The 23,626-nt window shown below is 44.6% G+C and overlaps 1 protein-coding gene across 1 annotated transcript in view; it reads left to right on the top strand.

Moving 5' to 3' along the window:
• The window catches only part of ryr3 (ryanodine receptor 3), a 181,780-nt gene that overhangs the window by 145,268 nt on the left and 12,886 nt on the right, over positions 1-23,626 (top strand). Inside the window, exons 73-94 of the mRNA XM_079525534.1 lie at positions 5,349-5,516; positions 6,113-6,172; positions 7,784-7,918; positions 8,381-8,493; positions 10,105-10,201; positions 11,874-11,986; positions 12,803-12,854; positions 13,038-13,094; positions 14,562-14,661; positions 15,590-15,669; positions 16,147-16,223; positions 16,443-16,516; positions 18,547-18,627; positions 18,742-18,830; positions 19,196-19,324; positions 19,547-19,651; positions 19,923-20,004; positions 20,268-21,538; positions 21,672-21,739; positions 21,830-21,989; positions 22,126-22,212; positions 23,327-23,545. Of these exons, the coding sequence (XP_079381660.1) occupies positions 5,349-5,516; positions 6,113-6,172; positions 7,784-7,918; positions 8,381-8,493; positions 10,105-10,201; positions 11,874-11,986; positions 12,803-12,854; positions 13,038-13,094; positions 14,562-14,661; positions 15,590-15,669; positions 16,147-16,223; positions 16,443-16,516; positions 18,547-18,627; positions 18,742-18,830; positions 19,196-19,324; positions 19,547-19,651; positions 19,923-20,004; positions 20,268-21,538; positions 21,672-21,739; positions 21,830-21,989; positions 22,126-22,212; positions 23,327-23,545 (3,417 nt within the window). The remainder of the gene's footprint in view (positions 1-5,348; positions 5,517-6,112; positions 6,173-7,783; positions 7,919-8,380; positions 8,494-10,104; positions 10,202-11,873; positions 11,987-12,802; positions 12,855-13,037; positions 13,095-14,561; positions 14,662-15,589; positions 15,670-16,146; positions 16,224-16,442; positions 16,517-18,546; positions 18,628-18,741; positions 18,831-19,195; positions 19,325-19,546; positions 19,652-19,922; positions 20,005-20,267; positions 21,539-21,671; positions 21,740-21,829; positions 21,990-22,125; positions 22,213-23,326; positions 23,546-23,626) is intronic.

Here is a 23,626-nt window from a genome sequence, read left to right as displayed (position 1 = left end):
AGCGACTTACATTAGGCAAGAACAAAAGTATGGGAATACATCACATATATAAAATGCATTTATCAAGAAACATGCGTAAGCTAAGAACGTAACTAGAACATATCTATATAATGACACTATACATATTAAATATACATATATACTATACTATGCTATACATATGTACTATGATGTGCTATGACTACATACAATGCAATTATTGTGCTGTCTACAAGACATGCTATAAGTCTGTTTCAAATGCTATCTAAGTCTAAAAAGTGCTATCTAAGGGGGTAGGATAAGTGCTATGGGCCATGATGGAGTCTGAAAAGGTGGGTCTTCAGACTACGGCGGAAGATTGGGAGTGATGCTGCAGTTCTGATTGCAACGGGGAGTGCATTCCACAGTTTTGGGGCCAGAAGGGAGAAGAGTTTGGGACGTGTGGAGCGTTGTCCCGGCGTTTTTAGTGAGGGTACTTCCAGCTTTCCTGCGTTGGCTGATCTGAGTGCGCGGGAGGGTTTGTAGGGTTCAATCATGCTTGCAAGATATGGGGGAGCCATACCTTTGGTTGCTTTGAATGCCAGCATCAGAGTTTTGTATTCTGTGCGGGCAGCGACTGGGAGCCAGTGCAGGGAGCGGAGCAGGGGGGAGACATGTGAGAATTTTGGCTGGTTGAAGACCAGACGAGCTGCGGCGTTTTGGATCAGTTGGAGAGGCTTAAGTGCACATGCCGGTAGGCCAGTAAGGAGCGAATTACAATAGTCAAGTTTTGGCAAGACTGTTGTCTGGATTAGGAGCTGGGCTGATTCCTGGGTGAGGAACGGTCTAATTCGTCGTATGTTATAGAGTGTGAACCTACAGGATCGAGTGACAGCTGTGATGTGAGTTTTAAACGAGAGCTGACTGTCCAGGACAACACCAAGGTTCCTGGCTGTTGGGACAGACGTTACCAGGGCGTTGTCTACGGAAATAGTTAGCTCCCGCATAGGGCAGGACTTAGCTGGGAAGAAGAGAAGCTCAGTCTTGTCTGGGTTCAGCTTGAGGTGGTTGGAGGACATCCACTGTGAGATGTCGGCCAGGCATGCAGTGATGCGCTCTTCCACCTGAGTGGCAGAGGGGGGGAAGGATAGAAACAGTTGTGTGTCATCGGCATAGCAGTGATAGGATATATTGTGAGCAGAGATGATAGTGCCAAGGGATTTGGTGTACAGTGAGAAAAGGAGCGGACCAAGTACAGATCCCTGTGGGACCCCAGTTTGGAGGGTTCGGGGGGATGATAGCAGACCTTTCCAGGAAACCTGGTAGGTCCGGTCGGTGAGATAGGAAGAGAACCACTTTAGTGCTGTCCCGCCGATGCCTAGATCCGCTAGGGTGTCTAGGAGCAGCTGGTGGTTCACTGTGTCAAATGCCGCCGATAGGTCTAGGAGAATCAGGACAGCAGAGTGGGAAAAAGCCTGGGCAGCATGTAGTGCTTCTGTGACTGCCAGCAGGGCAGTTTCTGTGGAGTGTGCCTTCTTGAATCCTGATTGGTTGGGATCCAGCAGGTTGTTCTGTGAGAGATGGAGAGAGAGCTGGTTGGAGACAACACGTTCAATGCTTTTAGACAGAAATGAAAGGAGTGATACCGGTCTGTAGTTCTTGACATCTGAGGGGTCAAGGGTTGGTTTTTTGAGGAGTGGAGTTACTCTGGCTGACTTGAGGGCAGATGGGAAGCAGCCTGAGGTTACTGAGGTGTTGATGATGGAGGTGATGAAGGGGAGCAGATCAGGTGCGATGGTCTGGAAGATTGGAGACGGGACAGGGTCGAGAGGACAGGTGGTAGGTCTAGTGGATGTCACTAGTTGTAGGACCTCGTCTGGGGAAAGAGGAGAGAAAGAAGACATGCATGGTAAGTTGGGGTTAGTGTTGGTTGAGTCAGATGCCACTTTATGGGGGAGGGGGGGAAAGGAGCTGCTGATATCGTCAACCTTCTTCTCAAAGTAGTTGACAAAAACATCAGCAGTGAGGGATGCAGGTTGAGTGGGGGGAGGGGGCTTAAGGAGGGAGGAGAAAGTGGAGAAGAGTTTCCTTGGGTTAGAAGTACAGGATTGGATTTTGGTGTGGTAGAAAGAGGTTTTAGCAGTGGTTAGTGAGAGGGAGAAGGCAGAGAGGAGTGAGTGAAAGTGGGAAAGGTCATCAGGTAGCTTTGTCTTGTGCCACCTTCTTTCGGCTGCCCTTAGAGGTGTTCGTTCAGATCTGAGAGTTTCAGATAACCAGGGAGCCGGTGGACATGAGCGAGCTGGCCTGGATGAGAGCGGGCAGTGTTGGTCGAATGCCGATGAGATAGAGGAGAGGAAGGATGAGGTTGCAGTGTTAGGTGAGAGAGAGAGGAAGGACTCCAGGGAGGGTAGAGAGGAGAGAATAGAGGATGAGAGGGAGGAGGGGTTTAGGGACTTGAGATTGCATCGGGTGGTGGTGTTCGGAGGGTTAGTAGGTTTGGGCGGGAGGGTGGAGAGAGAGAGGGAGAAGGTTATGAAGTGGTGGTCAGACCTGATTAAGGGGGTAACAGAGAGTGTAGAGGGAGAGCAGGCTCTGGAGAACACAAGGTCCAAAACATTACCAGCCTTGTGAGTGGGAGGGGAGGGAGATAGGGAGAGGTCAAATGAGGCCAGAAGGGATGTAACGGGAAGATACTTCTCTGCTGTAGGTAGGTTGAAATCACCCAGTAGGATCAGAGGGGTGCCATTCTCCGGAAAGGAGCTGATCAGAGAATCTAGTTCTTCCAGGAAGTTCCCAAGGGTTCCTGGGGGGCGATAGAGCACAATGAGGGTTAGGGGGACTGGTTGTGATATTGAGATAGCATGAAATTCACATGTGGACAGAGAAAGGTGAGAGAGATTTAAGACACGGAAATTCCATTTGGGGGACATTAGTAGTCCTGTACCCCCCCCTGCACCTGTTGGGCGAGGGGTGTGGGTGAACTTGTGTGAAACAGAGAGGGCGGCGGGGGTAGCAGTGTTATCTGGTGTAATCCAGGTTTCAGTCAGAGCAAGGAAATGCAGAGACTTGAGGGAGGCGTGGCCTGAAATGAATTCCGGCATTTTCTTCTTGGTAGCTGCGTGGCAGTTCCAGAGGCCTCCCTCCACCACAATGTGGTGACTGGGTGAACGAGCTGGATAGATGAGATTTGAGGGATCTCTGTGACGGGAAAGGTAGTGTCTAGGGCGACAAGAGGAGGACAGTATAGGGACGGTGGGAAAGCACATTATAAACAGATATAAGAGATAATAATAATAAAGTAATAATAATAATAAAGTACAACTAATAATTATAACATAATAATAGTAATAATAGGAAGTAGGAAGTAAGTTGATACAAAACCCTAGGAGACTGCCTCCTTCGCTGGATGTGTCTGGATGTCCGGGTCTTTGGATTGGACACTAGGCTATATTAGTCAGCCTGTGTGATTTGTTCGATAAATATCGAGATTCAGCCAGCCATGAGTCAGGGTCTAGTGTGGTCTAGTGTGGTCTAGTTTTCTTCTGGGGGTCCCTGGAATAAAATATTTGAAGATGGTGGCCTGTGGCCAAATACATAATTATGGGGGTCCTTGACATGACAAAGTTTGAGCACCACTATTATACTATACTCAGTGTTGTACCCGAACGCGTTCAAAGAACGATAGTTCACGAACGCGTTCTCATTTGGGCTGAACGTGAACTGAACGTACTGTATTTCTGCCTGATGAACGTCATTGTGAACGCGTTCATTTCTGGCGTGTGTGAACGTCACTTTCTCTCGTTCAACTTCGTTCAAGAGTGGGGGGGGAGTGGGGGTTACAGACGTTTGTATCCTGCCACGACGTTATGCTGCTTTCACACGGGCAGATGCAAAGCTACACTAGTACACCTAGTCACAGAACAGTGTCGTCGTTAAGCAGCAGGAGGATCCCACTGGCAGCACCTGTCCGTTTATCATTAGCACAACCACGAACGTCCAACACATATACAATGAATTACTCACCTAATGCTGCCTGCAGGTTCCATGTTTAATTCCAGCGGTGTGCAACCTACATTGTCTAAGTGACAGTTTTCATATTGTAAATATGGTCGCTGACGTGGGAAAAAGAACGAACAAAATGTTGAATTATGAACTGCAGACCTACAAGCTCATAGTGCGGCACTCGGATGAACTGAATTAGTTCCTTTTTAAATTTCTGAACTGTGAACTGAACTAGTTCATAAAATAAATGAACTTTCCCAACACTGACTATACTACAGAAACATAGGTTTTTCTGAGAACTGTTTTAGATTTAGATCGGCCTCAGGTCTTAATGGGATAGACTGACTCAGGGGCAGGATGAATTGGATCTCTCCAGTATTATCGGTCTTCTCCAGGGGAGACTTCAAGCGGTCACTCACCACCCCAGCCAAAATCGGCAGCGGCGTGAACAGATTGTTGCCGGGCTCGTGAGTGACCCCTTCATCCCGTCAGAACTCTGTCCCGTAGTAATGAAGCCAAGGATGGGAGGCAGATACGTCTTCAGTCCCTCTGGGTCTAATTGAATTTGGTTTTTCTTTGCCATTCTCTCGTCCTCACGATGTCAGCACATTGGGGAAACCGGTACACCTAAGTGTCCCATTTTCCCTTGGCATTTCGTAGCCATTGCTAATGATAGTAAAGAAACCCATTAACGGCACTTTACTGTAGTAATGCCATGGGTGTTGAAATTATGCCTCGCTTTGTCTGAAATGTCTTTATTAGGAGTAACCCCCTTTGTGTGTAAATGGGAGACGTCTTACACGGCAACTAGTAGTTCATGCTTCCTTAATTGAACTGCACATGTTATGACTGGTTGGTTTGCTTGTGGACATGTTCGGCAGGAGATATGAGTGAGGTCATTTGTCTTGGGCTTGGCCTAACAGGAGATATGAGTGAGGCCATTTGTCTTGGGCTTGGCCTAACAGGAGATATGAGTGAGGCCAGTTGTCTTGGGCTTGGCCTAACAGGAGATATGAGTGAGGCCATTTGTCTTGGGCTTGGCCTAACAGGAGATATGAGTGAGGCCATTTGTCTTGGGCTTGGCCTAACAGTCACTCAACTAGCTGTCAGAGGGATACGTTTGATGTTTATGTGCACCGGCAGAGCCAGTCACTATTTTTATTTCAACTCTTGGGGGACATTCCCTGTGATTGCTTGGAGTGGAGGAATAAGCTACTGAACCCTGTGGGCTAACACGCGCTCACTGTATTTACATTAACCCAAAGCAACACTATTTTTGTGGATTTTTGTCTTTCAGAGTATCTCATACCTTCATGGTAAACATAAATGTGTTGTATATTTGACCTGATCCTTGTTCACTGAGGCCATTGATCCCTGCCCCCCTGCAGGCAGGCGGGGACCAGGAGAGGAAAAGACCACGTCGTCGTGGGGAGTACTATACCATCCAGACCTCCCTGATCGTGGCCGCCCTGAAGAAGATGCTCCCCATCGGCCTTAACATGTGCACGCCAGGTGACCAGGAGCTCATCTCCCTGGCCAAGATGCGCTACAGTCTGGTAAGCCTGTTGACTTTCACTCCTGTCATAATGGAGCGAGTGTGATAATTGTGCATTAATTCTCCCAGTGCTAGCGATGTGTGTCGATGTGTGTCAAACTGCCGACACGTTCGTTTCTTATGCTCCAATGAAAATCCCAAAATGGCGGACCAGGAAGAGGAGAACGATACAGGAGTGCAGATAATGTGAAAAAATCCTCTAGTGGATGTGAGTGGATGGGAGCTGTTTTTTAGCAATGACGCGATTTCCTAGTTCCTAAGTCAAACGGTGACTTGAAAACAAGTCAAACGGTGACTCAGTCAAACGGTGACTCATAGCTTAGATAAGAAAACAAAAAATCTTGTCTTTCTCGTGTTTGGCACTCCACTAATTTTAGTTTTGAAAGTGTCTTTAAATTTAAAATCTGTTTTACTTATTTGTAATTCATCATAAAGCCTTACGTGAAATGGCTGAAAACGTGCCTCCATTTGAGAAACAGTGCTCTAGCATAGCTGTCCAGTGTCCATCATAGTCCAAGATTACCAGACAGTATTAATGTAAAACAAACAGTTGGTCATCCTCTGTCAAATGTCCTATGTCCCTGTCCCAAAAAACAGAAAGACACAGATGAGGAAGTGATGGAACAACTGCGCCAGAATCTCCATCTTCAGGACAAGGTACAGTAGGCTAAATATGACATGTTTCAGAGAGATTATCTCATTCATTGATCTTAGTCCCCCCTGTGGTGCCTATTGTCTGTATGTACTGTACAGTCCATTTTATGTGAAGCTGGGAAGGTTACGGTTGAAATGTAACCTGTTTCAGTTTACTGATTATCCTCCTATAATTGTAATAGGTAATACAAACACATTTCATTAAGCAAATTTTAATTTTTGTTTACTGTCTAACTAAATGTTTTCAAAGAGGATTGTGTATGTACAGTAGCAAACTATTGTGCTAGCACAGCACTTGGCAGGAGTGCTCAAAGGCATTTACTGTCGAGAACATTTTACTCAAAGTTTGTCAATATAGCATAACATCAGGGAAGGTTGTAATGATTGTATTGATTTTACACCAATCATCAAAACAAACACACAAAGTGTTCTTGTCTGAGGACATAGTGTTATCTAAGTTAAAGCTACAGTACATCCCCTGAAGTCTGCTGCCTGCACTTACCTGATCTTTACCCACAAGATGCCAAATGTGATCGTTCTAGACTAGAGTCTAGTATAGGTTACATGTATCTAATTTGATTGGGTCACTGTGTTAAATGTAATTCATTACTTCTACATTTGAAGATGGTGTGCGTGTGCGCAACATTCTGTTGAGATTAAGCTGACTTCATTAGTTTTATGAAACATAAGTGCATTATAATTAATTATGATGCATTATGATGCACTATGAATGTGATTATAATGCAGTATAGGCCCAACCTTTAAGTAGTGTTACCTGGTTGTGTGTTGTTCCACTGAGTTTATAATGTGTTGTGACCAGCACTTGTAAATTATATTATTATTATAAGTTATAATAATCCATAAACATTGTTATAAGTTGTTATGCAAACGATAATAGACAGCATATAAACTCCTTCAGGGTGATGATCCCCTAGGGATCATCACCTGTCAGGGTTTATGTCTCAACAATGACCGCCGCGCCATCAATTATCTCACTTATTACACGGCTACTTAATAAATTAATGAATAAATTGACCCAAAAGTTAAAACAAAACAAAGTATTTCCTTGCTTACAGAAATATTAGTATTCCATTGATGTATGCCAGGTAGGCCGTCCGTCTAGGGTGCAACACGGTCACCTCGGAAAACAACAGGAAGTGTATATGACAATTTTCGGTTACTACATTGTCAAACACATTCTTGAGAGCAATGTTTAGCTGTAAATGACATTGTGCATTTGTTTACATGGCTGCCGTGTTGGATACAGCATCAAATGAAGCAGTGCAGCAGCTGCTCTGAGCCTTTGATTAGACAGCAGTCAGGTTATCAAGCTCATCGGTTATTATTATTATTGACCAATCAGAATCAAGCATTCAAACAAGCTGTGTAATAATAAGGGCATTATAATGCATTACATTACATTTTAGACCCGACCTTAATATAAAGTCTTAACAAGAAGTCTTTATAATGTTCTTCTGGAGGATGTTTTTTAAATGTGTTTTTAATTTTGTTTATTTAACTTCACACTAGGCTTACCATCATCATGTTAATTATTATTAGCAGGATGTATAATTCTAATAGAAGTAGCATTATGATACTGTGATTGTGTTGTAGTCTGATGACCCAGCAGTCCAGTGGCAGATGAACTTGTACAAGGATGTGGTGATGAGGACAGGGGAGCCGGTAGACACAGAACACACTGTCAGCAGAGTCCAGAGCCTCTCTGCTGCTGTCTTCCACCTGGAACAGGTCCAATCACACACTAGAACATCTTAAAGACCCATTATATCTAGTGTCGCAGTGGAAATAGCTCATCTATACAAGCTCACAAGCTTGTAGATCTGCTCTTTTTGGCGTGTGACACCTGTGTATAAATCAGGCAATACATTACTACTTGGTAATCATAATTACAGGTTAAATCCTTTCATCATTTGTCACACGGCTGTCTTGTTTGAAAATGGCAGACTTTTTTTCAACTGAAAACAATTTAACCTTTTATTTGGTCAGTTGAAAAGCTTCATTTTCATCATGCGACACATTTTACTGGACATATAATACTTTAACCATGTTCATCTAGTTTGTTAACCACTTAATCAATGGTTTAAACTAGTAACTAAGTAGTAAGTAATGTACTTAACCTCCACTTTTGCGGTACTATTATTTTACAATTGCCACAACTGCGTTTAACGTTGTAATTTCTTGATCCCTAAGGTGGAGGGTCCTCTGAGAACTAAGAAGGCCGTATTGCACAAGCTTTTGTCGAAGCAGCGTAAGCGTGCTGTGGTGGCGTGCTTCCGCATGGCTCCGCTCTACAACCTACCCAGGTGACTCCCACGCACGGCGACATCCGGCACGCCACCGGAACAAATGCTATCACCATCCAATGTCAATGTTGATACGCAAGGATTGTATATGACAAACAATACAAGTAAAATATGGCTCAGTGTCCACTGTCCATCTAACTGAACGTAGCAAACTGTAAAACACAGTAAAGTCATCTGTTAATTCTTCTATTTTGTAACTTTGAGTGTACAAATATAGCCAAATGGACTCAAACAGGTCCTCTTGGTTACATGTTGTACACACAAACGCTGAGGATTTTACTGTGTCATTTCTTGATTGTGTGCCCATGTGAAAAAAACCTCATCGCCCCCCCCCACCCTAACGACATTCTCTCCTCTGTGTTGTTTACATGCATAACACCACACCCCACCTCCCACCTCCCCCCACCCGCCCAGATACAAAAATAATAATTACTTCCTCAACGGCTATCGGGAGGTTTGGCTGGAAAGGGCGTTCAAAGCCTCCAGTTTTGACCGTCTGTTCTCCCTGCTGACGGTAATGTTGCAACTACGGGGCGAATGCTTCATCTCTCAATACACCCCCCTTCCCCAGCTCCCCTTCATCCACCAGGCTATGGACTGACCTCCACCTAGCAACCAACTGTCACTGTATGACACTGTTGATTCTGATTGGTCAGCCAGAACAAATTGAGTGTTAAATGAAACGATGAATCCTATTTCATATAATACCGTATAAGAATGAAGATAAAGGAATGGAAGATGGGGAGGAAAGAGGAGGGTAAAGGAATGCAAGAGTTTTATTATAGCAGTAAACAGAAGTGTTGATTTAACTCTGACACCCTTAATGGTCCATCCATCTTTACACTTTTGGATGTAAATCAACACTCCGGATGTGTTTTACATTAGTTTGAAGTGTTTTCACAATTCAATGTTAATTTTGTTGACTAAGACTAAAAGACTAAGATTTTGATATTTAGTCGACTAAGACTAGTCTAAGACTAAACAATTTCAGATGACTAAAATAGGACTAAAACTAAATGGTGTTATTCAAAAGACTAAACAAAAAATCCTGTCAATATTAACACTGTTTCACATGACCTAGATCAAGTGCATAAGGAGCAGCAACCAAATGTGCTCCTACCAGTTACAGATATGACGATGATTTTGTGTCACACCTGGCACAGTCAGAGAAGGACGTGTCATTGTTCAACACATCCACGTGTCTAGTTGGAGCCTGCTTCTGTTTTTCCCACAAGTGATCTAATCTAGTGATCTAATCAGTTAATGGCAACACAGGCTTCACGCACAGGGCGCTGTCGTCCCCGGACAGGACAGGCCGTGCATCTTGAAAATGACACATCCTTCAGATCAGTGTGCATGTTCTCCTAATCCAACTTCACAGCCGGACTGACGTGTCACTCTGTGACCAAAATGAGACCAGTCAGAAGAGCCAGTGGATCCCACATCGAAAACCAATCACCCGCCTGCCTGAAATGCACTTCCTGTAACCCCGCCTCTTCCTCCCACCCCCCTCCCCTTACATCTCTTCCTCCAGAACTCACCAGAACTCCATCCTAATGCCACTTTACCTCCCACTCCCCCCTCCATTCCTCCCCTCCCCCCCTTCCCCAGGCATCGCGCTATCAACCTCTTCATCCCGGGCTATCAGAGACAGTGGATAGAGGCAGAGGAGTACTCCTTTGAGGAGAAGCTAGTGCAGGATCTGGCAGTAAGTACTGGGCTCGCCGTGCCCGCGCGCCCCATGCCCTGCGTTGGCACCCCCCTGCCACTGGCCCTGTCTGCCGAATGCTTCTTTAGCCCCGCGCCCGTCGAGCCTTGGGAACGCGGCCACCCCACGGGGACCTTGGGCAAGGTGCCAGGGGCAGGCGTTACCTGCCGCACCGGCCGTGCCACCAGGCCCGGCTCCAGGCAGAAATCCGTCAGGGGTCACAGGCTGCATGAGCAACTCAGGCGGCGACACGGCGCACGCTGCGCTCGAAAAGCACGCTATGCCTGTCTGCCGGCAGGGGTAAGGAAAGGGGAGCCCTTTAGACTAAAGGCCCCCACCGTCGCTGTAGCTGTGTTTTCGCTGTCCGACCCGGAGCCAACCCATCAGTTGTCGTTTGGTCTCCTGCCTCTGTAAGTCCTGTAATGTGGCTCTGTGAGGTGACGTTGCGTTCAGTGGCATGCTGTCAATCACATTTCATACTAGACACTATATAAGTATATGCAGAGGTACGGCTCTTTCATCTCACTCAAGACTCAAAATGGATAACCAACTTATGTTAGATTCATTTTAGACTGGCTTAAATATCATTTACAGGTAGATCTTATAGTAAGTTGTTATATTTGGGTGGGTGATAATGTACCTGACAGAACGACTGCAGGATCCTGCAGTGTGAAGGTCCCAATTCCAACAGTTTAGTGTCTCAGGCCGGTGTACTGTAGATCTGATCATCCTTCCTTCATCCAGCTCGTGGTGTACTCGTCAGAAACCTCATTCTTCACATTCGCCCTCACAGCTCCCATGACGGCATCAAGGGTGATTTATACTTGGTCGCACGCCAGAGTCCTGCACTGGAAATAGCTGATCTGCAAGCTCGTAGTTGAGCTTGTAGATTAACTTTTCACAATGTGAGACACAGCGTGCGACCAAGTATAAATCAGGCATTACCTGCTTGCACGTTGTTTGACCGCTCTTAACACGCATGTCTGAAACGGAGATTTTGGTTCAACCATCCATTCCACGACAATCGCCTTTCTTGTCCTGTCCCTTCCATGGATCACCAGGGCATGACAAAATAAACACTCATTAGCATGCTAATGCTCACTGAATTGTCTGTGATGCAGTGTGTTACAAGATGTGTGTGAACGGACACAATATCTAGTGAGGAGTTTTCATAGCATTTAAAGGTACAATACATATGTTTTATGTCTGTTGTCTCCCTCTCTCTCTCAACGGAGAGAGTTAATTGGAACAAGCATCTGAGCTACAGCCAAGATGGCGGATCTATGGCAGTCCATGCCCATCTGCTTCAAAAACAATTATCAACCAGTAGGTGTCCTGCCCGACACCGGGGTCCAAATGTGTCATTGGAAGAGTAGGGAGAACCTTTGGCGAAAATATCTAGAAGCTTACAGCGTTTGTGAGCTTGTAGATGGGCTTTTTTCGACGAAGGGAGATTTGGTATACAGGGGAAAAAGTTCCCTGGGGAACACCATTCAACAAAGTATATGGTTTAAACTTTTACGAGGTTAAAACAACTCTCGTATATAACATTTATATATACTGTCGGGAAAGTTCCAGAGTTTCAGCTGTGGCACAGTTCAGTGTTTTGAGTGGAGCTGTATGAGGTGAAGGAATGCTGTGGTATGTGACAGAGCTAACCTGTGCTGTGCAGAAAACCCCCATGAAGATCGTGGAGGAGGAGGAAGAGGAGGTGGCTGAGACGCAGCCAGACCCTCTTCACCAGCTCATCCTTCACTTCAGCCACAACGCTCTGACCGAAAGGAGGTGAGAGTGAGACATGATCGCATACAAATGTGGCCAAATTTGACTGAGGGACTGCCATTGGATTTTTTTTTCGTTTTTTCATGTCATATGAAAGCAGGGAATATTAGCTTCAAATTGACATATTGGTTGTTCAGTTTAACCCACCAGTTTTGGAGATGTGGCTTATAGAGTAATGTCTTGCAGAAAACAGTGAGTTGAGAAAATAGGCTTGAAAGGTTCACTTCTGTGGACTCTAACATTACACCTACAGTAGCTACATGTTTAAGCATTTATTTCATATTTACATGTCGATTTCAGCTTATTTATTTCAGACATGCTCTAGTATGTGAAGAGTCTGCCTGCTTTTCCATTACTTTCACAAAACACCCTCATGTGAAGTGTAAATGAACTAGGCATGATGTTAAACGGAAAAGGGTAGGCTAAATGGAATAGAGGAGTATAACCCAATCTTGTTATTGGTATTCATGGTGAACTACTCAGTAGCTGCAGCACCCTCTGCAGGGTGTGTAATATATTACTTTAAAAGACTTGTTTTCTTCCCACAGACTTCATTAGTGTGCTTGAATGTATTCGTAAGCTATGAATAACGGAGGTTCTGAAAGTAATAGTGTTACCATACAGTGGTAACTGTAATGCATGATATGACTTTGTTAGTCATTAAAACAAAATTATATCTATTATAGTAATGGTCTTCTTTTCAATAAATGACGCGTGCACTCTGAATAATAGTGTCACACAAACACAAGCCTAACTAACTATTTTCCTGTGATTTATTCAAATTGATTAAATTCTACACATGTGTTTTCTTCTTCTCAGTTCCTTGGACATAGATCCTTTATATATTGCATATGCAGACATGATGGCAAAGGTAATGAGTTCTTCCTATTACATCAAATTGTAGTCTCAGATGGTAGAGCCCCTTTGATTTCAGTTTCCATTTCTTTGATTCATACTGTAAGTACTTTGATTCATGCTGTGAGTACATGCTTTATGTCTGACATATTCTTATTCGACATTGTATTGACCTTTAAAAAATGTCCTGTGTCCTTAGAGTTGTGCAGAGGATGAAGAGGAAGAGGAAGAGGAAGGCAAAGAGAAGACATTTGAGGTGGGTTTGTTTTCCATATATATTTCAGCCGACAACAATATCTATGTTGGCTATGTCAGGTGCATCAAAAGCTAAAAATACAATTTGCCAACCGCTGCTTCGCTGTGGCTTCTAATTCCAAGCTTCCAGGGAGGACTCAAGCGTTTTGTATAACCTTAGAAAGAAAAGCGTTGAAACAGTCAGCGCCTCACCAACCAATGACTTCATGTGAGCACTGTTCTTCTTTGTAGAGGATGGCGGTGCAGACAATACAATGGGAAATGGCCTATATTTTCTGGTGAAAGGGGAAATAGTTTTTTACTGCTTCACCCAGCAGATGATGCTCATGTATTGCTCAAAGACACTTGTACACATAGGCTCCTTTTCCGCTTTTAGAACTGTTCTACATCCTTGGAACCTTGATGCTTTCACGGAACCGGCGGCCATTTTTTGGTTCCAGTTCTGAACCAACTTTTAGGGTTCTGAACCAATTAATTTCCAACGGAAATACTCTGAACTGTTTCAATATTAGGCGGGAAAAAAATAACTGAACCGGTGCAACCCCGGTGGAAAAGGGGGGCCATACTGTAGACTGGGCGGCCCAAGGGTCAAACAGGCAACCTCCCGATTCCCAGACGGCCTCTCTACTCTACTGAGTTACAGCTGCCCAGAGGCCGACGTCATCTCTGGAAAAGGGACGGGGTTGTATAGAACAATTTATTTGTTTACAAACATTGAGACTGGACGCAAGCGTTCATGTAATCAATTCCCAACAGATCTCCAAACCTGTTGTTTTGGGGAGCGCTGGTTTCAGTCCCCTCAACCTCCTCTTGTGTGTTGGATAGTGAGGCGCACCCTAGCGAAACATATGTACTTCATCGTGCAACAGTATTGCACGCCGAGAAAAGCTGATATATAAGCTCACGTCACGTTGCGGATGTGACTGTTGTGAGCTAGAGGTCTGCTATTCAATCTCAGACGTTCTCTGCGCGACAGAGCATAAATTAGGCTTGATGGGCTGCAGCTGCGCGAGCATGAACAGCTCTATACCGTGATATACCCAAGGTCTGTGTGGCATTGCGGCATTGATGGTCACTGTCTCCATCACTGTGTGCCCGTCTCGCCTCACCGCTCCTGATGGAGTGTTTCTGTCTCCAATGCTGACGGATGAATTGCTCCCCAGGAGCGGATAATGAGAAAAATAATATTTATGACTTAGAGCACGTCGCCTTGAATGTGAGAAGACAAAGATCCCCTCAGTGTGTGTACTGTGTTGATCATCATGTCTTGACCTTACTGTGTGTGTGTGTGTGTGTGTGTGTGTGTGTGTGTGTGTGTGTGTGTGTGTGTGTGTGTGTGTGTGTGTGTGTGTGTGTGTGTGTGTGTGTGTGTGTGTGTGTGTGTGTGTGTGTGTGTGTGTGTGTGTGTGTGTGTGTGTGTGTGTGTGTGTGTGTGTGTGCACGCTTTCATGTGCGTGTGGGCCCTCAGGAAAAAGAGATGGAAAAGCAGAAGATCCTGTATCAGCAGGCGAGGTTGCATGCCCGCGGGGCCGCTGAGATGGTGCTGCAAATGATCAGTGCCAGCAAAGGTAATGGTTTTGGCTGGGATGTTATTATATGCATACAAATGGACCCATTTATAATGGAGTGAATCTTTCGACATCTCACAATTCCTTTTTAACGACCCAAAATAGGGGTGCCAGGTTGAAAGTGGCTGATGAGACACACTCTGTCACTGTCTTGCATGTCCTTCTTTTGTCACCAACCTTCATCCTCTGACTGGCACCGTCCCTTTTACCTCTTCAGACTCCATCTTAGCACTTGCCGTAGCACTTGCACTAGCCTCAACGACCTTACAGGCATACACTATGCAAAGGTTAAAGTTATGTAATTTAGATTATGTAGACATAGCACTATAGTGTATTCTCATTGTACAGTGTATAGTTTCATTGTACAGATATTCTACTGTTAGACGGATGATCCTTGATGACTATTTCTATGTATTTGATGTATTATCTTGTGTTGTTCTTGCTTACTGTAAATTGCTCTGGATAAACACATTGGATTCCTAGGACAGGTATACTCGTAATGACGCTGGGGACTGAGCAGGCTCGTCTTAAGGCGTGCATAGCAACCACTGCGGTTGCTAGGCACGGTTGCCAGGGCCCCGCCCGCATTGTTTTTGTTTCAACATAGCCATTAGCTTCTGTTTTAGTCGCAGCCTTTGCACGCTCTTTTCTCTGAAACTACACTGTCATTTCTGATTATCTGGTGATCGCGATTGGAACATTGGCGTTTTCTAGAGCAAGGATTGGCCTTATTTTAGCTCGGTAGCATTAACGCTAATACTTTAGCATCAAAGATGGAAGCCAAAAGCGGACGCAAGTCATAGTGGAATAGCCTGAAATCACCGGCACCCAAACATCACCACCATTGTCCACCAGATGGCATTCAATGTGGCTAAGGCTAAATGCCTAAATTGTAATTGTAAATTGTCCCTACTGTATGTGTTCCCAGGTGCCCTGGGCCCCATGGTGACGTGCACCCTCAAACTGGGTATCTCCATTCTAAATGGAGGCAACGTGCAAGTTCAACAGGTCAGTGTCACACCTACTTTTAACCACTTGTCTTAAACCCTCCATACTTGAGCATGTGTTGGCTCTGCACTTGGTCCTCTCTTTTTCCCCTCGACACAAAATCTCTTCACCAAAAATAACGATCTATATAAAATAAAGATATAGAAGCTTACAACACGTGGCAGTGCATTTTGTCAAATGTTCCCCCCAGAATAGGTAATGTATGCTAGGGTTGAATTGGTTAACCTGTATCTGTGTTTCTTACTTACTGAGGTGTTGTTCACCTAAGAAATCCTGTGAATGCAACAGCATCTAGTTGCTTTGGCGTACGAACACGTGTGCTCCTTTAGACAAAAGCCCATGTTTGTGTGCACATAGTGGTCAAATAATAAGGCATCGTATGTACTGTACAATGCATGTACTGTGTACACCAACTGATTATGTTTAATCTAGGTATTTTGACTGATGCACATTTATTTAATTTTCTCCGCATTGCAGAAAATGCTTGATTACCTGAAAGAGAAAAGAGACGCAGGCTTTTTCAAGAGTCTGTCAGGACTTATGCAGTCTTGCAGGTACTGTGAACTAGTGACACCACAAACACGCACGCACACGCAGACACACACACACACACACACACACACACACAGTCACACACACACACACACACGCACACACACACACACACACACACACACACACACACACACACACACACACACACACACACACACACAAAAGAGAACATAGAAAAACAAAATCTAATTTCAACCTGTGTTTTGACTTCTCTGCAGTGTCCTGGACCTGAATGCATTTGAGAGGCAGAACAAAGCAGAGGGATTGGGTATGGTGTGTGAAGAAGGCTCAAGTAAGTGATGGATTCATCCTTAATTTACTATCCAACGTCATCTTATCATTTAGTCTTGGAATTCAGTGTTGGTGGCAGGACATTAGTATTACTACCGCAGTAATAATTGAATAATAATCATGTCATTGTTGTCGAAAATATGGACACAAGACAAGCATTCGCACTATCCAAACAACCTCGAATGAATCCCAGAGCCTAATCGTATCCTGTTTCACAGAGCAGGAGCCTTTGATTGGCCTCTGTGCCAGTACTTGAAGCAGATGACACAGAACACGCCACCTAGCTTCCCCCCACCTACACACACACACACACACACACACACACACACACACACACACACACACACACACACACATACACACACACACACACACACATATGCAAGTCTGGCTTTTCATTCTCTACTCTTGCTGTACATTTCCATTGCGTGCTGTCTTTAACAATTCACTGATATTCCATTGAGTGCCGTCTTTAACAATTCACTGATATTCTCTGATATATTCGCTGATATATTCGCCTTTGACCTATTGATCTCACATCTCGGAACTTCATGCTAAAATACGACATAACATAAGCTCAGAACAGCATTTTCTAATATTACCACCCAACCCCCCTTTCACGAAAACAATTATTTCTCTTAACTGCATGATGTTGTCCTTCTTTCACCCAATGTCTTTCATATCTCTCATGTTGTAATCCAATGACCTCTCTTTTTGCTTATGTCTGCGTCTATTGTTCGTTTGTCTCCTTCCCGTCATTTAAAAAAAACCATCGACCGATGGCAGACCGAGGCGAGCGGGGTAAATAGCAAACTTTAGATCATCCTCATTCGGCTATGCTACCATCATTTGTGGCTCACTCGTCCATGCTTTATTCAATATACTGTAGCTCTGCCCCTCAACTACCCCACCTAGCGTATCTAAATGCATTAACCAAATGCATTAATGATCGCCTCTGTTGTACAGGGACGACGAACGATGCATGGTGTTTAGAGTGTAGATACAAATGGAGAAATGGATCCTCCACGATCCATTGGTTGTCCATGTGGTAACCGTTTTCACTTTTTTCATGTTAACATTACTAATGCAAATCGTATTACTCAGAAACACATGGGCTCTCAAAGCTATCAACACCATTTCCCCAAATATTTGAACAAAGGTTTGTAGACTTTAGTCACAGCTTAGGCCGTGTGTCCACCAAACGGTTTGTAGACTTTAGTCACAGCTTAGGCCGTGTGTCCACCAAACGGTTTGTAGACTTTAGTCACAGCTTAGGCCGTGTGTCCACCAAACGGTTTCTTCCCTCAGCTGAAAACGCAATGTGCTATCAGTCATCCAATTGGCCAGAGTTGAAAATTTTCAGTTCAAAGCGACCTGACGACCTGAAAAACTCCATACGTGACCATCCGGCGCAGAATAGATGCTTAGCGCCTCGTCACAACGCTGCCATTTCCAGATTTTGCGGTGCTCACATTGAGAACAATTGAAAACATACAGCACACTGCGCTCAGGAAAGAAATGCCTCGGTGGACACAGCCCCTTAAAAGCAAAGCTTTTTTTTGCTTGCTTTGGAATTGGGGGGGGTCTATTTCACAAAGCTGGTTTTCCTGTACACACGTCTAACTTTCACATGGTGTAGCCATATTGAATGGGCTACATACAGTGGAATCATACCTTTCTGAAACCATCCACCTCATTGTTTTCTCCTCGACATTCTGCTACATGTGAAAGTTACCAGGCTAACCCCAGCTTATTGAAATGTCCTGGTCTAGTCACTCGATTAATATCAGAGCATTTTCTTACTATCGGCATTTTGGGTTCAGATTTCGAACCTGCAATCTAAAGGCCCGTGGGACATCTAAAATGAGAACATGAAACCCCCCGACTGTGTGGCGCGCTTCAGACCGGTGGAGTTTCATTTCAAATTTTACACCATGTTATGATAGCGACAGCATCTATACATGTCCGTGAACATGTTGGAATAAAGGTCCTGCGTTCACCCCACTTCACCGTTATGTTCCATCTCCCCAGGCACCAAGGTGCTGCAGAACGACGAGTTTACAAAGGACCTGTTCCGGTTTTTGCAACTTCTCTGTGAGGGGCACAACGGAGGTAAGAACAATTTTGAAAATGCCCCGAAATCACATGAAAGGAGCTGTCAACTTATTTGGCATTTCACGCTTGGGCATCTATAATTACTGAGAGTTTCTCCAATGTTCACGCTAGATTTCCAGAATTTCCTGAGAACTCAGACAGGGAATACAACAACGGTCAACATCATTATCAGCACTGTTGACTATCTACTCCGCCTTCAGGTGACATGCACACACACATGCATGCAAGCGCAAGCACACACACACACACACACACACACACACACACACACACACACACACACTCACACTCACACTCACACTCACACTCACACTCACACTCACACACACACACACACAGTAATTGTCAACAACAGGTTAATTTCCAAAAAAGAAATTAAATAACCTATACAATATATATAATATATTGTCACTACTTTTGCCACTCTTGCTAAGGACCCTCTTGGGGTTTATTCTTCTAATAAAGGGTCGTGGGGCACATGAAAAGTTAAAATATGGAGATACAAGGTTTCTGCCCGACAGCTACTGCTTGAATCTGGTCAATGCAACATGTTTCTGTTCTCTAGGAGTCTATCAGTGACTTCTACTGGTACTACTCGGGGAAAGACATCATTGATGAGACTGGACAGGTCAACTTCGCCAAGGCTTTAGCTGTTGCCAAGCAGATCTTCAACTCACTGACTGAGTATATTCAAGTAAGACCTGAGTGCCATGTATCCACCAGCAGCAACACTGAAGTTTACAAACTGGTGTATGGAGGAAATGTCCACACTGGAGCTTATGTCCATTGCCCCCCTTTATAACAATCCAAACTACTGTATGACTCTGATAACATGATCCATATAAAATGCATTTTCTATCTTTGGTGCTGTGTGTGTACGTTATTTCCTGGCTTGTTTCCCTCTTGCTCTCTCCAGGGCCCGTGTATTGGAAACCAGCAAAGTCTGGCCCACAGCAGACTGTGGGATGCAGTGGTGGGCTTCCTGCATGTGTTCGCCAACATGCAGATGAAGCTTTCTCAGGTACAGTAGGTGGCTTATGACCGTAGTTATAAATCGTTGTGAGCTTGAAGATCTTACAGAGCCTTTTACAGAGCCATGCCATAAAAAGACGTTCAATATGATTTGTACTGATGATTTGCATATTTGTAACAAAAAGAAGAAGCATAGTGTGCAATATTCATCATTAAGAAAGGCCATTTGCGCAGGGAAATAAAAATAAGTTACAAAAAATTAAAAATAACAATATGTTCAATGAATAATTTTGAATGAATACTCTGTGATCTGTTGGTAGGACTCCAGTCAGATTGAGCTGTTGAAGGAACTGATGGATTTGCAGAAGGACATGATCGTCATGATGCTGTCACTACTGGAGGGTAAGCACGAGGCCATCAATCAAACTAAAAAGATATTTAACAGGAGAGCGTGGAGTCTTATAATTATTTATATAACTTTATTTCAGCATTGATTGTGACAGTGTCTGTGTTACATTGTTTATGGTGTATCACATTGTAATGGTGTAATACTTATTTTAGTTAATCATTCCGCAGTAATTACAAAGCAGGCTGCGCTAAGCCAAACAAAGCTTTTGTATGAAATGCTAAAGATAAACCCACAAGCCTGTGCATTCTGTCCATAGGCAACGTTGTGAATGGAATGATTGGAAAGCAGATGGTGGACACTCTGGTGGAGTCATCCAACAACGTGGAGATGATCCTCAAATTCTTCGACATGTTCCTCAAACTGAAGGACCTGACCACCTCCGACAACTTCAGGGAGTACGACCCCGACCACAAGGGCATCATCTCCAGGAAGGAGTTCCAGAAATCCATGGAAAGCCAGATGCAGTACACCCAGTCAGAGATTAGCTTCCTGCTTTCCTGCGTGGAACTCGATGAGAACGACATGTTCAACTATGAGGAGTTTGTGGAGCGCTTCCACGAGCCTGCCAAAGAAATCGGCTTCAATGTGGCTGTGTTGCTGACTAACCTGTCAGAGCATATGCCACACGACACCCGCCTCGCCCCTTTCCTGGAACTGGCGGCGAGTATGCTCACCTACTTTGAGCTTTATTTGGGACGCATCGAGATCATGGGTAGTGCCAAGCGTATCGAGCGCGTGTACTTCGAGATCAGCGAGTCAAGTCGTGAGCAGTGGGAGAAGCCGCAGGTCAAGGAGTCCAAACGGCAGTTCATCTTTGACGTGGTGAATGAGGGTGGCGAGAGCGAGAAGATGGAGATGTTTGTTAACTTCTGCGAGGACACCATCTTTGAGATGCAGCTGGCATCACAAATCTCTGAGTCGGATGGTCCTGAGAGGCCTGAGGAGGAGGAGGAAGAGGAGAGCCACAGCTTACTGGAGGAGCTCTCTGGAGCCGAGGATGAGATGGAGTCCGCCTCTGCCTTTACCAACGCCTGCCGCTCGGTCAAGGCATCGTTCTTGCAAGTCCGCCAGGCTCTGTCCATTAACAGCATGCGCAAGCGGTACAAGAAGATGAAGAAGCTGAGCATCAAGGAGATGATCGTGGGCTTCTTCTCCTTCTTCTGGATGCTCTTCACAGGCTTCTTCAAGGGAATCTATGGCTTGATCTTCGGCTTCTTCCACCTCATCTGGTCGTCCATGTTCGGCGGGGGCCTGGTCGAGGGCGCCAAGAACATCAAGGTGACAGACATCCTGGGCAACATGCCTGACCCCACGCAGTTCGGCATCCACGGTGACGTGATGGAGAGCGAGAAAAGAGATGTTGGCGAGTCTTCTGGGGGCATGGACATGGCCATGGCACCACCGAGTGACAAGGTGGATGCAGACATGCTGACGGACCTGTTGAATCCGGTCAAGAAGGAAGGGAAACATCCGGCCGGACTGGGCGATGTCTCCGAGTTAAGTGAAACCCCTGCTGAGCAAAAGAAGGTTCGTATTTTAAGATTTGCATGATCTGTGACATTCCGTCATCTTCAATCCCTCACAGTCACAACACACACTTTTTTCTTATGCCCCCCCCCCCCCCACACACACACACACACACACACACACACACACACAGAAAGCTGCTGCTGCTGCTGCTGCCAAACAAGTGGAAAAGATGCCCGAGTCCGAACCAGAGAAAGCAGAGTGAGTGAAACTTACTGAGGAGGGAAACTAATTGAGCATCACACAAAATGAAAGAGGACCAGGATGAAAAATCTCCCTTTACTCCTACAGCACAGAGCACCAGGAGAAGGAGGATAAGCCAAAGGAGGAGCCCAAGCAACCAGCAGCAGAGGAGAAACCCAAGGCTGAAGCTGAGGAAGCCAATGAGCCATCGCCAACGATCATGTCCTACATCATTGCATTTTTCCAAATGGTTGTCAACAAGATAGTGGTAAATAACACTGCAGAAAAATAAACTTTAAAAATGTCTGTCCCTCTTTCTATTTTCATTTGTTCATAGATACATATAAATCTGATGTTGTGAAATGAAACATGAATTGATCATCTGACTATCACTGTGTTTGCAGAACACCTTGGCTCGTAATTTCTACAACCTTCGTTTCCTGTGTCTGTTTATCTGTTTCGCAATCAACTTCATTCTCCTCTTCTACAAGGTAAACAAAATGGCACTTGAGTGTTCCCTAGACCAGTAATTCCCAAACTTCACCATAGCTTTTTTGGTGTGTTTAATTCCACAGCCCACCATGTATCTGTCATATTAAATTATGACTAATAACACCAAATAATCCACATTATGGATTATTATTATTAATATGGGTTCCATATACATCATTTTAATACTCCTTTGTTTCTCCTATGTGATTAAAGGGGGGAAATAAACTGTCCAACAACTGAACCATGCAAATATTTAAAAGGCCAATAGAGTGCAGCACATGACAATCATTAAAGAATGATGTAAAAGACCACACACAGTACTCTTCTGTTTGGCTGTGGGCAAATACACAGATTAACAATCCAAACTGTAATTACTGACTTTTGAAGCTTTGATCAAATATTACCTACTGTAAAACATGCTCAGAAGAAATACCTAAAAATAATTATATCAGCGCTAATATCGGACAGCGAAAATACATCCATTTCAGTCTGTAGCGAACAGTTGCGAACAGTTGGTAGTTAGTCATCTTCTTTAATTGACATCACGTGACATCATCAGGGATGGAGATCCCTGATGTCATAGTAAATGTGACCTGCTGTCACAGTTAAGGCCATATATGGAGATCCCTGATGTCATCAATATTGGCCAGCAACTCTACATCTGACCTCAAACCCTTAGATCTCCATATATACAGTATGTGAGAACCTGTTCTGACATTCCATATGTTGATCCTTCCCCATCCCTCCGTCCTCTTCGATGTCTCCCTTTTGACTTATACCTGTCCATTCAAACTCTAGTCCTGCCCCAAAGTTATTAGTGCACCCGCGCCCGGCAGCCGGCGAACACTAGAGTTCTCAACAGACCCGAAAATGTAGGCCCGGCCCTACCATTGAATATACGATGAAGTATAAAAGGCTTAAGATGGTTAACCACATGAACCTCAGCCTCCCTATTCTGGGCATGTCATCATAATAGTTGAAAATTCTGTGAAATTTAGCAGAAAATAGCTAATTTGCAAGGTCCCGTTCGTCTAATTTTCTGGGGGACCTGGTCAACGAAGTAGATGGAGTTAAAGTGGTTCAATAAAGGTGTGGTTGTTTTCTGTTCCGCAGGTCACTGAGGTTGAGGAGGCAGAGTTGTATGAGGAGGTGCACAAGGAGGATGACCCTTGGACCATGTCTGACGAAACGGATCAAGAGAACACACTGTTTGACATGGATGAGTTTGTCCTGCAGGAGAGCTCTGGTTACATGAAACCTGCTCTGCGCATGCTGGCTATAAGCCACACCTGGATCTCCTTACTCTGCTTGGTGGGCTACTACTTACTGAAGGTAGGAACACACATACTGCCTGAGATCCATATGGAGGTCCCGCCATTATTAGAGTCTAGTCTGATCTTCTGTTTGTCCATC

This window comes from Electrona antarctica (genome assembly GCF_951216825.1).
Source record: "Electrona antarctica genome assembly, chromosome: 17".
In the NCBI taxonomy this organism is placed as follows: domain Eukaryota; kingdom Metazoa; phylum Chordata; class Actinopteri; order Myctophiformes; family Myctophidae; genus Electrona; species Electrona antarctica.
The sequence above is the reverse complement of the archived record's forward strand: the minus strand, read 5'-3'. Positions and strand labels throughout refer to the sequence as shown.